The sequence below is a fragment of the Cyanistes caeruleus genome, chromosome 2, assembly GCF_971803275.1.
Source record: "Cyanistes caeruleus chromosome 2, bCyaCae1.hap1.1, whole genome shotgun sequence".
NCBI lineage: Eukaryota > Metazoa > Chordata > Aves > Passeriformes > Paridae > Cyanistes > Cyanistes caeruleus.
In genome coordinates, this window is record NC_141702.1 from 99073823 (window position 1) to 99089675 (window position 15853).

Genomic DNA, 15853 nt, shown 5'->3' on the forward strand with positions numbered 1-15853 from the left:
TCTGCTCCATAGGGAAGGTAACAGAAGTTTATTAGTGAAAAGTTAATATTGAAGCCACATTTTATATGTATATTCTACACAAAGCATATTCAGATCTCTGTATGTTCCCTTCCTCCTTCTCATTTTTGAGAAGGAGATCATATTGAGATTGAGATTGTATTGAAATATCTAGTGGCTCCAAATCGCACTTTCACTTCAAGACATCACATGGATGTCACCTTTCTGGACTTAAGATGAGCTGTCCACTGCAGTTCCTGTACAAAGAGCATGGGTAAGTGGGATGAAATGCTTCTCAAGCCTTCAAATTACACTGAGATGAATCATTCTCCCTCTACCGCTCCACTAATTGCAGAGGGAAACCAGATGCTTAAACTTCCAGGCAGCTATACTCAGAGCATGGGAACCCCACCCTGCTTCCAAATATTTTTTCCAGTTAGAAAGAATTCCATGATCTTTCATATTTATGACGCTTACACTCAATACTCATGCTGATGGACTTCTTCATCTAAGACAAAGCCAGCCTTAACTTCAACAGGCATTTGTTTTGGGTTTTTTCTTCTCTAATTCATCCTCCCAGAGAATCTCAATGTCACATACTGCAAGTGCTTGGCATTTGTCACCAAATTTCCAACATCATTAGTGATCTAAGCGCCTTCCCTAAGTATTCAAGTTATTTGCTAGTTTCCAAACATCAACCAAATTGACAGCAAATGTAACCTGGAGAACATTTTGAGAAGACCTGGTTCAGGCTTCACTTCAGTGCAATAGTCAGCTGATGTAAACCCATATTCTCTTCAGGAATGGCTGCATGGTTTATCCTGTGACACAACAGCAGCAGCCCTTATATCCCCTTGATATGCCATGTTGATTATACCACAGTACTGCTAATATACACCTCTCAAAACAGCTGCAAATTCTTTTTTGATTCAAAGATGTCTGATTCTTTTGTGGGCTCCTACTGCCAGAGGAGGCTCAACAGGAGCTGAAAATGGGCTGACATTCCAGCGCACAGAATTCAGCTGCAATCAAGTTTTGGGGAGCAAATTTTGCTTCCACTAGTCCAGCACTGGTGCTTTTACTCTGTTATCAACAAAGCCATCTCTGAGTCATGGAGAAATTATTCACAAAAGACCACAAAAGAGAGGGATAAGGAACTCACCATAGGAAACAAGACATATTCTCGGAGGAAGTCATGAGATTCAAACTGATTATAGTCTCCAAAATCCGCTGGAAAAAACCAACACAATTACTCATTTTGGCACTTTCCACACATGTTAAGACCACACTCAACCTTTGTGCAGATGCTTAAATTCAAGTGGGTGAGTTCTCTCTGAAGCCACAGCCCAGCACAAAGACTTCTGCTTGTATTTTTGCTTTTAACATGGAGGTCTGAAAATAATAGTGTTATTACCAGAGATCAAGTAACAGCCAAGAAGTAATTTCTTTCTTTTGATCCCTAATATGATGACCATTTGTGATGCTTAACCATCAGGAGCACAAGGGTTTGTTTTTCTGTAGCCTTCTTGAACTCATACCCCTATTAAAAAAATGTTGGGATTGCTCAGCCTCTTTAAAAATTGTGCACACTTTTGCTTCTCCACCCTTTCCAACCCTGATCAGGGAAAAATAAAGAAAATTTAACCTAACTCTGCTACAATTCTACACAGTTGAACAAATACTAATTTTACAACCTATAAAGGTTAAAATCCAGCAGTCAATTTTATTAAAAATTGTCAATAACCAGCATGGGGGAAGGTTTTTCCTTCTGCAGCCAACCTAGCAGTGCAGGCACTGTGTTGGTTTAACTGACTGACACACCTTTCTACTCACTTTTCTGCCTCTTCTACATCTCTCCAAAAGATACTCATCTCCATGCTGATATTCACTCATATGTCAGGCTGAGGATTCTTGTCTAAATGTCCTTGAGACTGTGGAGTTTTGGAAATGCTTCCTAAAGGCTAAACTACATTTAAAAACCCCAAACAATTCTATATTTATCTATCTGTTAAATATACAACAGCTTATATCAAAAGATTATCTTGCCAGGAGGTTTTATTTTATATTAATTGAACAGGATCAAACGCCATCTACAAGATTCTCGTATTATAGGAGCTGGAAATCCCCACCATAAATCATTTTATCTAAACATTCCTTTCAAAGCTTGTAGACAATTTCACATATTGCAGGATGCCAAAAATGCAGTTTCATTTTGTTTCTGCCTCAGAGTTGTGTTTTAACATAAACAGAAAGAAATCAAAATGGGCATGAAACAGAGCCTGCAAGTTTAAAAGAAATAAGTATTTCAAATACCTTTGCTTGCAAAACATGCAAAGGACAAAGGAAGTAATGCAACATCAGGAATAGTAGGATTGACTCACTCTCAAAATTAGGAAAATGCTCCAAAAACACAGTGAAACATATTCAGTATCTATTCAGACCTAACTTATACACTGAAAAATCTTTACGTACCTAAATTAAAGGATTCATTATGGAGTCATATACACATATTTCCCTTTATTGGACAAACATTTCCAGATTTGACAAGAAATATTTTCCCTTCAATTTTTAACAAAGACATAAGATACAAACCCAGCACTTCTACTGCTCTAAAAAAAAGAAGCATTTCTCTCCATTGAGCCTTTGTCAAGAATCAGATCCTCATGTTTGCTATTTAAGTATAGACTCCCCCCTTCCCACTCATCAGAGAGCACACAGAGAACATCATTGCTGAAACTCTGCCTCAAGTTCTCATAGTCAGTAGTGGATAGACTGAAACATACTTTATCCAAATACAGAGCTTCTTCCTCTGCACATACACATTATATGATCCCACTTTTATTGATGTCCTTAGGAGTCTCAGAATAAAAATCATGTTGTAAGAAGTAGTTTATTATTAACTTATAACTCACATAATAATTACAGTCATGTGTTCTTTCATACTTCATGTAGCCCTATACAGCAAAATGAGTTTTTAATTAAAGGCAAAATTAAAGCTGCTGCCATGCTCTTTGATGTAATTTGCATTTCAAACCAGAGAACGTGAAGCAAATTCATTACTGCAAAGTACTCCATGGTCAGAGCTGGAAGAACTGGAGTTTTGTTGAGATTCACTCGTATGAATTTAAGAAATAGGAAAACTGAGCACTGTGATGTGGTCCCTCATTCCCTCCCTGAGGCTGTGAGTGTTTCATCCATGGCAGTCCACCCATGCATTTTGGAATCAATTGGAAACCCAGCCTCTGTGAGTAGGAGTCATACAAGGCCTCAGTGCCCAGTCAGGATGAAGGACAGAACAAAAGAGCCATTCGTGGACAAAGGCTATGGGGTCATCCTACCTTGCACTGCCAGACCAGCCAGTCGAATTCCCTGCTCGAATGAGGATATCAATCGCCCATCAAGAACATCCTTTTTCACCTGTAGGTAATACTGATATCTACAAAAAGAAACAAAAAAATAGAAGAAAAAGAGATTGTGGAAAGGAAGGAAAACATCACCCCAAACAGGTCAGGCTGTTGAACAGCAGGTCTGTACCTGGCTTCAGAAGCTCCTCATTACCACAACAAATCAATATGATCCCTACCTTTTCAGTGCTTCCAGATGGATGAAAGGGAAAATAAAAGGTTGCAGTTTGCATTCCCCAGACCATACAGAAGAGGGGCATTTGCGAAGATTACCTCTTTTGTAAATTTTATAGAGCTTACTGAAGACCATGCAATCCCCAATGCAAAAAGCGGCTTTTCCATATTGCTTCCATTGTTTTTGCTCCACTGTCCCCATTTTTATTGAAGAAAGAATTTTAGCTATACCCTTTGGTCTGCTGATTTGCCTTAAACTATGGCCCATATAAAAGGTTTTTTAATTGGCATTTTTCATGTGTAAGGATGACTAAGACACACAAGCCAAGCAAACACAGTTTCTAGGACAGTTCAGGTGTGCACTCAGCCTCATGCTCCCAACTCCTGGGCACACCTGGGTTATCCAAATTAAGAACCTCAAAACCCAACAAATGGGCTTTTTCAGGCTGAGAGCAGACACAGCAACCTAGCTGCAGCTGAAAGCGGTTCAGAGGTTACTGCACCCTCCAACTGCATGCCTTCTCACCCCCTGAAACTGAAGGGCATCCTCTTAAAATGCCATGGATTTAAGAAATAATTGCTTGAAGAAGAATAAGAAATTATATATACATATTTATATAGAATAGAATAATAAATAATGTATATAATTATAAGAAATAATTGAACCTGGGATGGAATTTGTACGCAAGCACATTCCCAGAGACTGCAAGTTCTCCAAGGCAGACAGTGAAGAGCAGTCAAGGTCTGTGGGCAGCAAACTCCTAACTTTGCTCAGCTACAACCAGCTCACCACATCTGACCTCACCTCTGAACCTCTTGACAAAGAAGCAGTTCTGGCCTTGCTTTGGAGTGCAAGTCTAATATTCCCAGTCCCAGCAGAAGGGAAAACAACTGCAACATCACCCACAGAACAGGAGCTGCTCTGCCTTAACTATGCTTGCAAATGTTACTGTTAGTGTTGAGGTGTAAGAAAAATATAATCTCATTTAAAATGCTCAGGTTTGGCTTTCACACAGCCTAATGAAGATTAAAACTTGAAGGGATTTTAAAATTTGATCGAGAGGCAGGCTGAAAGGCATATGGCTTCTCAGCCTGAGCCCTGTGCCTCAGCCCCAGGTTTCACACTTGTTCAGGCCAAGAGACAAATCAGCTTCTTCCCACTCCTTTGCAGTGACCAAAATCTAACTCTGAAAATATGCATTTTTTCATAGAACATTGACATAAACTGCTTTATCAACTATGCAGGTGAGCAAGTGTTTGATGAATTTGGTCTTCAAGACTTGCAATCCCAAAAGCAGCTATTTGGGTCCATGCTACATGTACATGAGTCACATATTCTAGTCCAACAAGAAGAGTAAAATCCTCTGCCACAAAAATAGAGCTATTAAAACAAACACAGTGTTAAGAGGCTACATGAGACTCAACCAATGTCAAATCTTATAGTGACATCCTAGCTGGACAGAAGTCAAGAATGTCACCAGCTGTAGTGAAGCCATGATCTCAACCACAATGTCCACACAACTACAGACAAATCACTGGAAGAATTACTTAGGTAAGCATCAACAAAACACAATGCCAATGCAGTTACTGTAGTATCAAATATCATGGCCTAGGTTTTTAAAAGAAACATTGCTGTGAGTTGCCATTTGACTTGCCACTGGAATATGGTGTAAGCAAGGAAGGAAACATTGCTTAGTGTCTGCCTTGGACAATGTGGAATTCTCAAGAGCTGTCTCCACAACTTTCCCCCAACACTGTCTTTAACCTGTAACTGCCAAAGACAGCAGACAGCACCCACTGTCTGAGAAAGGTGTCTATTTACAGGTGTTTCACTTGATCGTCAGGAAGGATCGTCACATTTTAAAATCTTACTGGGAATATTCTACAACATTATGGAATCATAGAATGGGTTGGGTTGGAATGGACCTTAAAGATCATCTAATGAGTTTAGGATTTATTATATATTGCAGATTGACATGCAGTAAGAGTTTAAGGGATGTATATAATTAGTGCTCTGACATTAACTAGTGTATCTGTCAGGAAAAAATCTCATGGAGAAAGTTGTCACTTCTCACAAGCAAACCCACTGAAATGCAATCACTGTGGCTCTGGCACCTGTTTCAGTGCAATTGCCAAGATAATCTGAAGATTGAGGCAGAAACCTGTGGTTGGTACCTGCTTCCCCTTTACCCCTGGACTGATAGTGACAAGTGACATCCACCTAAAGAGTCCCCTGACTTGTCTTTTCATGGTGTCCAAACAAAGCATGAATTGAGACATCTGTCCCCAGGCATGGACTGGGGTGGCTAATTCTAGTGTCAAGGCAGAAGAGGAGGATACCCTGGAGGAAGCTCCACTAGAAGGCTCTAATAACTCCACCAGCCACAGATTCATGGCTCAGCCATGCTGCAAAACTGTGGTCAGGCTCCCTGCCCAGCCAACGGAGAGGAGCAATTGGCCCACGTTCTGTCAGGGATTTGAGGCTCCTCCATCTGAAATTAAATTAAATTAAATGCTGTTATTATACCACTATGCTAACTGAGAATGCTCTTTGTTCGCTTGGATTGCAAAAGTAGATCTATAATTTGAGGGAAATCAAACATTTTTAAAAATGTTTCAGCTGTAGATTCACCGAGGAAAGCTGTTCCAGGACAAAAACATGCATTTCATAAGCCTTCTATTAAGTGGTTCAGTTGGGAAAGCATATGGAAAGTGAACGAAAGCAAGCTTGCAATCTGCACCCCCAAATAATAAAAGACAAAAAATTTAAAATTAAGATTTACAAAGCTTTAATCACAAAGCCATTCTGGCATACTAGAGGACTGCAGGGCAACAAAGACACCATCACAGCTGAGTGAAACTAGAGCTGAAATCTCTCACCTTCATTGCTCACTTTGGGTTAAACATTACTAGGCAGAGCCATTGTGTATTTAATATAATAAAGGCTACTAAGTTTGCCAGCCTGTAGCTAATTCCAAGGGGAATGGGAGTGGACAACAAGTCTGAACAAAGCCATCATTATAAGGATATAATTTCCCACAACTCTATTTAGCCAACACACACAACATTGGAAGTATATTTACATGTGTTGCATCAAAAAGCACATTTTTATAGAGTAAAGAAGCTGTAGCTGGATGAGACAACATCTCAAGTCCAGAATAAATATCTGTATTTTGGCACTCCATACTATAAAAGGAAAACAAGCCCACCAAAACCTAATAGTATTAATAAGCAGGAGATAAGGGTACTGTTTTAAAATTTAATTGCAACATCCAGATTCAAACTCTGCTGCAGCTGCATAAAATGTAGGGAAACTCCTTTTTCTCAATTCTGCATGGATCTCCCCCAGGACCAGGGTTCACATTTGTTCTGTCACTTCAAAAAAGAAAGTGGGTGTTTGTATAGTGTCACTGAATTCATTGCACCTTTCCATCGCCACTGTTTATCTGATGTAAAACCCCTGCTGCTATTTGATACACGCAGAAAATAACTCAATTTCACTGATTTCCATTCTCCTCAGCAACCAACATTTCAGATATCACAAGCCACACAGAACCTGGCCTGACCAACACAAGAATTGAGGTAATTGTAGAGAAATTAAAGGATGGTTTACGAAAGTAAGAATACAGGTTAGGTTTGCAGAATAATTGCACTGCATCTTCAGGACTTTCTTACTAGTGACTTCCACAAAGAACCACAAGGCAAATACTTCCTTACCTTAATAATTATTCAGTATTATCAGATCCACTAGCCTTAGTAATCAAGCTGCATCAAACTCTACTAGGAAGTGTAAAGGAACAGAACAAAAAATTATTTTTGTCCCAGGGATTTACAATCTAAATGTATATTTTATACAAAAAGGTGACAGTATTGAGTTAATAAGGTTTAATACTGTTTGAATACTGCAATGTGACCTGTCTGGATTTTTGTTATTTTTCTCTGGTTTTTCTTTCCTTGTCTGTACATCAGGGAGGCTTTGTACGTCCAGTGCAGCAGGAAACACTTAAAAAGCTTTGCTTTTTTTTTTTTTTTAATCAGTTTGCTTTATTTGGAATTTTTAAGCCAGTATAAATACATCACAGTTTCAATACCAATAAATATTTACCTTTAGTGTATCTGAAAATAAACAAAGCACTACAAAACTTGTATTAGTTACCCAAGAGGTACAACTCCTTTACAATCGTTTCTAATGATGCAATTACTGGCATGACTAACTTTTTTATAACTCATTAGGTACCATTTTGGCACCAAGCCTATCTATTGGATAACTGCAAAGCTATGTAACTTAACTTCTCTGGAGGAAAAGAGAATTGCTTTACCATTTCATAGCTCCAAAAGAAGAAACCTTTAAGACTCAAAGGAGAAACAGATTGGTCCACCAGTGGTTTACCTCAAGAACTTCAGCTCCTTTCCAACTTAAAATTAAAAAAAAAAAATTCCAATTAGACTACAATAAAATCTTCTAAAATTAGGAACACAATAAAAGTCTCATTGAGTCACAACAACAGTCCGAGTCAGCTCATTTGAGATTATCTTAGTGGGGTAATGTATTTCTGAGGAGAGATGCTGCAATGTGTGCTTATGCAATATTGTGCCCACAGGGGAAGCGGTTTCTCCAGAACAGAGGTCTTTTATCATTTACTAAAATTATTTTAAGAACCAGCTTTGATATTGATGTGTCTATTGTTCACCTGACACCTTAAAACCTGCCATAATTTTGGCTTTTATACTATTTAGCAACTGGATTCCATAGATACCTATATGCTATCTATTTGAGATAGAAGCCCATTTTTTATTTTGATGACATATTTCCTCAACCTGTGATGTAGAAGAGCCAATGACCTGGCTATCCAGGGCATCCAAAGGAACTCACTGATAATGACCAAAAAGTGATTTCTATTTATTTATTACATATTTAAGACGATCATATTACTATTCAACTCTTACTGATAGCTTTTCTGAGAAAAACATGCTTTAATGTATTAATGATCATTAGCCTAATTTCATAGAAAATTTGAGGCTGCCCATGTAAACTTGGGCAGGAATCCAAGGCAGATTTGGGAGATCTAGGTTTTGTTCCCAAGTCTCAATCCAGAGTATCGCTTACTGGATGCTGCTTATTTGATGTGGGTCACTCAATATACTGCAACAAATCTGACTTGCAAACTTGGCCTGGATTTTATATGGTAAGGAAAGCAGACAAGACTGGTCTTTTCAAATGCAAGATCAGTATATTGGCAAAGATGGTGTAATGATTTCTGAGCCTGAGCATGCTGAAACACAGTTTGGAGGAAAGGATTCAATCAGCACATCTTAATCTAAAGGCACTTTCGAAAAAAAAAAAGAGATACATAGATCCATGATGTCATTGTCAGTAACACACAGCTAATGCCTTGTATTTGCCACTTTAAAAACTTAGATGGTGTTGATAAGCAGAACATCCCTAGTTCACTCCTTTTGAATTTCATCAACTTCTCCCCCAGAAAAGTCTGGTGTTTCACAGTACTAGACAACAGCTACTTATCTGGGATTTGTGTTAGAATATAAAAAGCAATGACAGTGTTTCCACTAATAGAAGGGTAATATTTTTGGAAGGGTATTATTGAGAATGAGTCTACCACACCCTGTCACAGACCTTCAGGAAGATCAGCAGACTTGCCAGCAAAAAGGAGCGAAGGAGACGAAAGAGCCTTTGTCACACATGCTTCAGAAGCTCAAACTGTCAATGCCAATAGTAAAAACAAAGTCGTAAAATCTTCCAGGGTAAGAGCTCTTTGATCATAGCAACCTTAGAGGGTAGGTCACGGCTAACTTCAGGTAACTGAGAAATGAGTCTGTTCAAAAGCAGCATCCAACTGCCTACATCCTGGTCTCCTCCAGCAGCTGGATGGAAAACATGACTGACACCAAAAACAAAACAAATACATGGAAAGATTTGTGTCATTCCCCTTCCTAATGAGACAGAACAATGCTGGGATAGCATCATATTCACACATTTGACTGAAAGAACAGCTCAAAACACTGTTCATATCACCTACCTTCAGATCACTCAGTCTCTCTCTTTAAATTATAGTTGAAGGGGAAAAGAGGGGATTTGGCTACAACAGACTAACTTCACAGTGATGGTCACTTTCCATTTATTTTGATGTGCAGGTTGTGAGACAAGGACAAATGACGCAGAGCCTGGATGCCTGGCTCTCTTGGTGAGCTGCAATGAGGCACACAGTGAAAGGCCAGCTACCACAGCTGACCAGTGAAGTTCTTACCAAAGGCCAATGTCTTCCAAAGGTTAAGGGCCAGCTCCACAGTCAGCTCCTGGCTAAGGATACGAGAAAAGGAAAACCTTTGCACAGCTAAGACAGCATGATGAGAATTGTACCCTGTTTTGTTGGTTTTTACCACCTCCATTTCAACAGTTGACTACTAAAATGTTGCTCATTTGTGTGCATTCCCCAAAAGACAATTAAAATTCCAGATCTCCACCTCCTCCAGTTCTTTACACAGATGACACATGACTTCAGAAGTAAATGCAAAGCATTTTAAGAGGCAATAAGGTTTCTATTCTGGTATTAATTAGTCAATAACAACAAATTTCTCCAGAAAAATAGAGCACTTAAAGAAAAGTATGTTTGTATTACAAATGGACATTGACTGTTTAGGAAAGTAACACAGGCTCTATAACCTCTTCCATATAAGCAGTATATGCTCCCAGCATAGCCTGACCTCAAAGTGCTGTGGCTCTTTGTTGCTCAGAGTTCAAGGGATGGTCAGTGAAGCCCTCAGCAATGAGCCAGGAGACACCAATGTCACACTCAGCCTTCACACTGGCAGCAAAAGAGGGAGCTTGCATAGGAAAGAGGTGCTCTGCCAGTGGTTTTCTTTTCCTGCCATTTCTGATGGGCCACAAGTACAGACAAATACCCAGGCCCTGTTGCAGCCTGCAGACATGACACAAGCCTTCCAAAACACGCACTCCTTCCATGAGAGGCTTAGCCACCAGATGCAGCTCCACAGTATCCACCAATTTCTCTATATTTAAACAGGTCTGACCCCCCCTCCCACCCCCACAACCACAACAGGTCCATCCTCTGTAGTTGTAAGGGTTTTTTAAGGGTGTATGAAGAATTTTGCATACTCCAAGTTCAAATAAACCCACAAACACAAAGTGAAACTTTAAATAAAAAGGCCAGTAATGGCATGCTTTTGCAAGAAAGGAAGGCATGCCACAACCTGATCTTGATTTTCTGCTCTTGAACTATTGAATTAATTATAACAAATTACAGGGAGCCCCACTACAATTTATAAGCACAATAAACTCCCTTACAACCACCTATAATTTTATCAGAGTTAATCCAAATACCTAAAGAATTATACAGCACAAAACTTCAACATATTTTTTAGAACAAAAAAAAACAAAAACAAAACAGGGGAATCCATATTCTCTCATCTTCTGAACCTTTTCACTTAGAAAAGGTTAAGTTTGGTTTCTGCAAATTCGAGTCAATTGGAGTCCAGCAAACCCTGGTCACACCACCATAAAATTCATCTTTATAAAGGCTGGAGTGGGATTGCAAAAAGTAAAGCAAAACAAAATCATACAATGTAAATAAATCTCTATCTTAGCATTACTAACTGAAAAAAAAACCCATTCAATGCAAGTATAAATATTACACAGAAACACTAAAATAAAAAGTTTGGGAGCAAAGAGTCTGTTTTTGAAAAAAGCCATGTATCCGTTTGGTTTAGGTTTTAAACACATGCTGATAGTGTCATTGTTCAGTCTATTGTTCAGCCTAGGCTTGAAAACATGCTCAGTTGTGTGCTCATAGCTCCTGAACTGAGCAGAGCACTTGGATTTGGCTACAGAGATCCAAAGGTTACAGCTTAGGAAACAATTTCTTCATTTTAGCCTTATGTTCTTTTGACCACAAAAAGGAAAAAAAAAGGTATGACTGAGTCTGGTAGGAGAATTACAGCAATGCCACACACTTTTCACAACGTGGTTGGGTTTTTCTGAGTGCAAACCCACAACATCTCCCACAACTGCTACCTTCACCTTCCTCCAAACACAGTCTTCCCTGTTCCCTTATAGGGTCCCAGGGGTCTTCCTCCTCACCCTGAACTGTGTGTCCCAGAGGTAGCTACTGCTCTGATGCAGGATTTTGGATAATAATCCAAATCTCCCAGCCAGCACCTGTCCTTTGGTGCCTGACAGACAACACAGGCCCCAGTTAAGAACAGGAGCTACAACCACATACAGGCACCACCTACCTCAGGCGCTCACTGAGGTGCCATGGCATGCAGCCGTGTGTCATTGCCCACTTGGTTAGTCACACCCTCACAACAGCAGGTCCCACACACACAGAGCAACACATGCACCCAGATCCACAGATGGAATAAAACAAAACAAAACAAAAAATAAAAACACACACAAAAAAAAATCCTGAAATGGCAGCCGTAAGGACTCACCCTCACAAAGATGTAGAAGTGCAAAGATAAGCTATGTGGCTATGTATGCTGAAGACTGCTTAACCTCGTGGGAAAGAGGAGTACAAAAAACCCCTGCTGGTCTTTCCTGAATTGGAACTAGATTTTGGCAAAAACGAGATTAGACCCCAAAAATAATAGCTTATATTTACTTCCTTTGTTCATATGTGTTGACTCAGTTCAAAATATGCTGCTCCCTGCCCTGGAAAACAAGGCAGCTAACCTTCAAGCTGTATCTAAGGTGGTTTAAGCTACATATGGAAGCAATATGAGTCAACAGTTTGAAAATTCTCCTGGTAGCCAGCCAGGTTAATGGCCAAGCAGGTTAAAATATCATGCTAAAAAAATGTGGTGAGTTAACTAGAACAAATGTATACTCTAGCTCATACTATGCAATACTGAAAATAAATAGATAACCTTTTTCTTGCTTTCTTTTTTTTAATGGTGCTTAAGTACAAACATAACTATTCTTTGGACCCAAAACAACCATGAAGAGTTCTCATTGCTCCATTCTCTTCCCCTCATTGTGTCAGTTGTAACAATAAAATATAATGTATACACACCCCATAAGCCCTATTTCATTTTTCAATATATATTTTAAATATTCTCCTTCCATACAGCTCTAAACTCTAGAATTACTCAAGTCCACCATGTTTTTCCAGCTAAATGTAGTGTGTTCTGCTGTGCACTGATGCAAAAGCTGAACTGAGTGAGCACATATACCAGTGAACAACTGGCATGCATATGTAAGCATCCAGAAGCACATCACAAAATAATTGCTTTGTGGGTGCAAAGCAGCATGCAAGTGTATTCAGGTGTTACTTTATTCAAAGAGCAAGTGAACACGTTCAAACTTAGAGAAGAATGTGCACTTAGCCTGAGCTTAACAGAACAAACACCAAAAAAAAGTTCTGGTGGGCCTGCAGTGAAACCTTGTTCATAAATTTATAGAGCTCACTTACAAAATCCTGCCAGTAAAACCTTTATGTAGTATCCCAATCTCACATAATCAATGTCTGAGAAACCTCTATTGATTTAGTGTAATTTTACCTGGTGGAGAGTTAAAATCCAGTCCATTGGCTACTGCCTTTTACAGTAATCTCTCCTGGCAATAAGAAAACACTGCTTGAAATGTGACACAATGAAGCTGCTGCCTATCTATCTATAGGTCGTCAGCACAACACCTTATATTCCTGTGAAAAGACTGTTGAAACATCTAGATTAGCATCACTGCCAGCAGAAAACAGGAAAACTCAGGTTGCTTCCATCTCCCAGAGACCCCAGTGTTTCCAAAGGAATAATTGAAAACAGTCACTCCACACCTCAGTAAATCATGCAACAAAACCACGGCCCAGGAAGTTGTAACATCCCAGTGAACGCAGCCCTGCAAAAGTGAACACAGCTCTGATAACGACGGGATGTTGCCAGGGAAATATGTGAATCAGTGCCCTGTTGGGTGGGTAAAATAGATCCATTTAATGAAATGAATAATTATTCTTTGTAAAAGCTTCAAAAACAGCTGAAGATATCAAGTGCAAAAGCAGCTGCCAAAGATAAAACAGTGAACCAGTAAACATCTCACTGCACAGGAATCTGCCATCTTCCAACACTAAGATTTCTGCCAAATTCTTGTTGAGATTCTCAGCTGCATAAGGGCCTCCACACAAATGCTTCTTTTAAACACATTTGAAGAATTCAGGGTTGTACTGACATCCAATTGCAGATCCTTTAGTGCTATAACCTGCCAGCAATGCAAAAAAAAAAAAAATCAAAAGGTATTTAGATCACTGAAAAAGGTAAGTTTAGAACTAAATTTTCATGACCTGTGTCTCAGCTGTAAGAGAAAAGCTTGCTCCAGCCTGCAGTACAGACTTCAAAATTGAATAAATTTAATTGAAGACTGGCAGTGCTACCATAATCAAGATTTCCACTGCCTATTGAATTCTCAAAATTTAAAAAGCTGATAGAAATCCAAATCAAAACCCATACATCTGTTTGCTCACATGCTGCTGCTAGTGACTTGATGCTGTAGAAAAATTTCAGATATCTATCTGAGACTTCTAAATAGAAGACCAATGATCCACAGTTCCCTTTTCAAAACACACAGTCGGAAAGAGAGAATGAATCACCTGCAGAAAGTGATGCACAACAGAGGAATCCTGAATCATGCTGTGGAAATGCCCATTTCTTCTCACTGATTACACAGGAAGTCTAAAGCAACCTTCACTCTTTCAGGCTTCACCAGGAGTAGCAGCATGACTGAGGCTGGATTGGCCTGTGTCATAAAGAGTTTAAGGAGTACAACCCCTAGCAGTCTGCCCTTCTCTGAGGAGAAACTGCTAAGTCCCTGTTACTGCATCATATGAGAGGACAAACAGGAAAGTACCAGCCCCAGCCTAGGTAATGCAGTCATCTGTCCAAACCAGTGTCTTAAACTACCCTGGGAGACAAGTCTGAAGCACATGCTGGTGAGTGAGGTGCACACCCCATGCACAGCGCTCCTCAACGAGTGGGAAACCTCCCGCTGCAGTCACACACAGTGCTGCTGCACCTGGAGGGGAAAAAAAGGGCAGCCAAGCAGTTTGCAGGAGTCTAAATGACAAAGGCAGTGAGCAGCTCAATTCCTCAACTAGAGGAGGAATTATCCTTCTCATCTTTATTTGAGGAGACGCAAAAATGCTGATGGGCACTTCTGTGACTCAAGCAGATAGGGATGACAAGTGTTTTCCCTTTTTCTACTTTTCTTATCCTTTCTCCTTTAATGCAAATCACTGAAGCAATCATCTTTTTTGATAAATCCCTCAATTTGCTTTTATTTGCATCTCTCTGGTTTAATGGTTTAAACACTGAGAACCTTCAGGGAGCAAAATCTATCGTAACTGATTCTATTGAGAATCGTTCCAGCAGTAGGGACTTTTATATTAAGTTTACAGAAACCTCCCAGTATGGGGATGGGAACTCCCTGTCCATCATGGTGATGGCAGCACACTCCCACCAGTCAGGAAACATTAGACTTGAATTTCCAGTCTGCAGAATATTATTTCTATTTAGAAATTAAACTATAATGAAACAAGGTCTGTTCTTTGTTTCTCTGCATTTTGTATCTCTGCATCCTGTCTTAGGCCCAACACAGTTCTCAAGAGGAGTTTGAGGTGAAGGTTTCCTGTAGAGTTTACAAGTGTAAGTAGATCTAGCAAGGCCATGTTGTTAAATACAATTTTCAACACACGCATGAACAGAGGCTTACTCTCCATACACTCATCCTCTTGCCTTAAGACACTGCAGTTCAAAGAAAGCAGGACACAATTCTCCACTTCATTCCAAAGGCTAAGTTGTAGTTCCCATGAGGTTCTACTGCCAATTACAGCAAGATTTGAAATCAACTTTCAGCACTATTTAAGATAACTGGCTACTAACAAAAAGCAAGAAAAATGGACATGTTCAGAACATACAAGTAGACCTTCAACACATTTTCTGTAAACACACACACGGAATGGGTACTGCTAGTAGTACAGCTACAGATGCTGTACGTGCAACCATGTGTCTGTGTGGCACAGGGAAATCTAACAGGAGATAGCCAAAGAGCAAGAAAAGCTGGATTTAAATGGAAGACAACTCCAGGTTATCACAGTGATCCACCTAACACAAGTGCTTATCACCAAGCAGCAGTTAGGACAGCTTCCTCAGAGGCTGAGAAACAAAAGCAGTCGGTGTGACTCATCCAAACACAGCTCCATACACAAAGCAAGCTCCTCACTGATGAAAGCAGAAGCCCAGATTTCTAGCCTCAG

General features: G+C 39.7%; 1 protein-coding gene across 6 annotated transcripts in view; it reads right to left on the reverse strand.

Annotated features, from left to right (window-relative positions):
* PTPN14 (protein tyrosine phosphatase non-receptor type 14) overlaps nucleotides 1–15853 on the reverse strand; it is a 110698-nt gene that overhangs the window by 38060 nt on the left and 56785 nt on the right. For all 6 annotated transcript variants that reach the window (XM_086878656.1, XM_086878653.1, XM_086878659.1 and 3 more), the window contains exons 4-5: nucleotides 3336–3433; nucleotides 1160–1227 (exon numbers count right to left, since the gene is read on the reverse strand). In XM_086878656.1, coding sequence (XP_086734782.1) covers nucleotides 1160–1227; nucleotides 3336–3433 — 166 coding nt within the window. The remainder of the gene's footprint in view (nucleotides 1–1159; nucleotides 1228–3335; nucleotides 3434–15853) is intronic.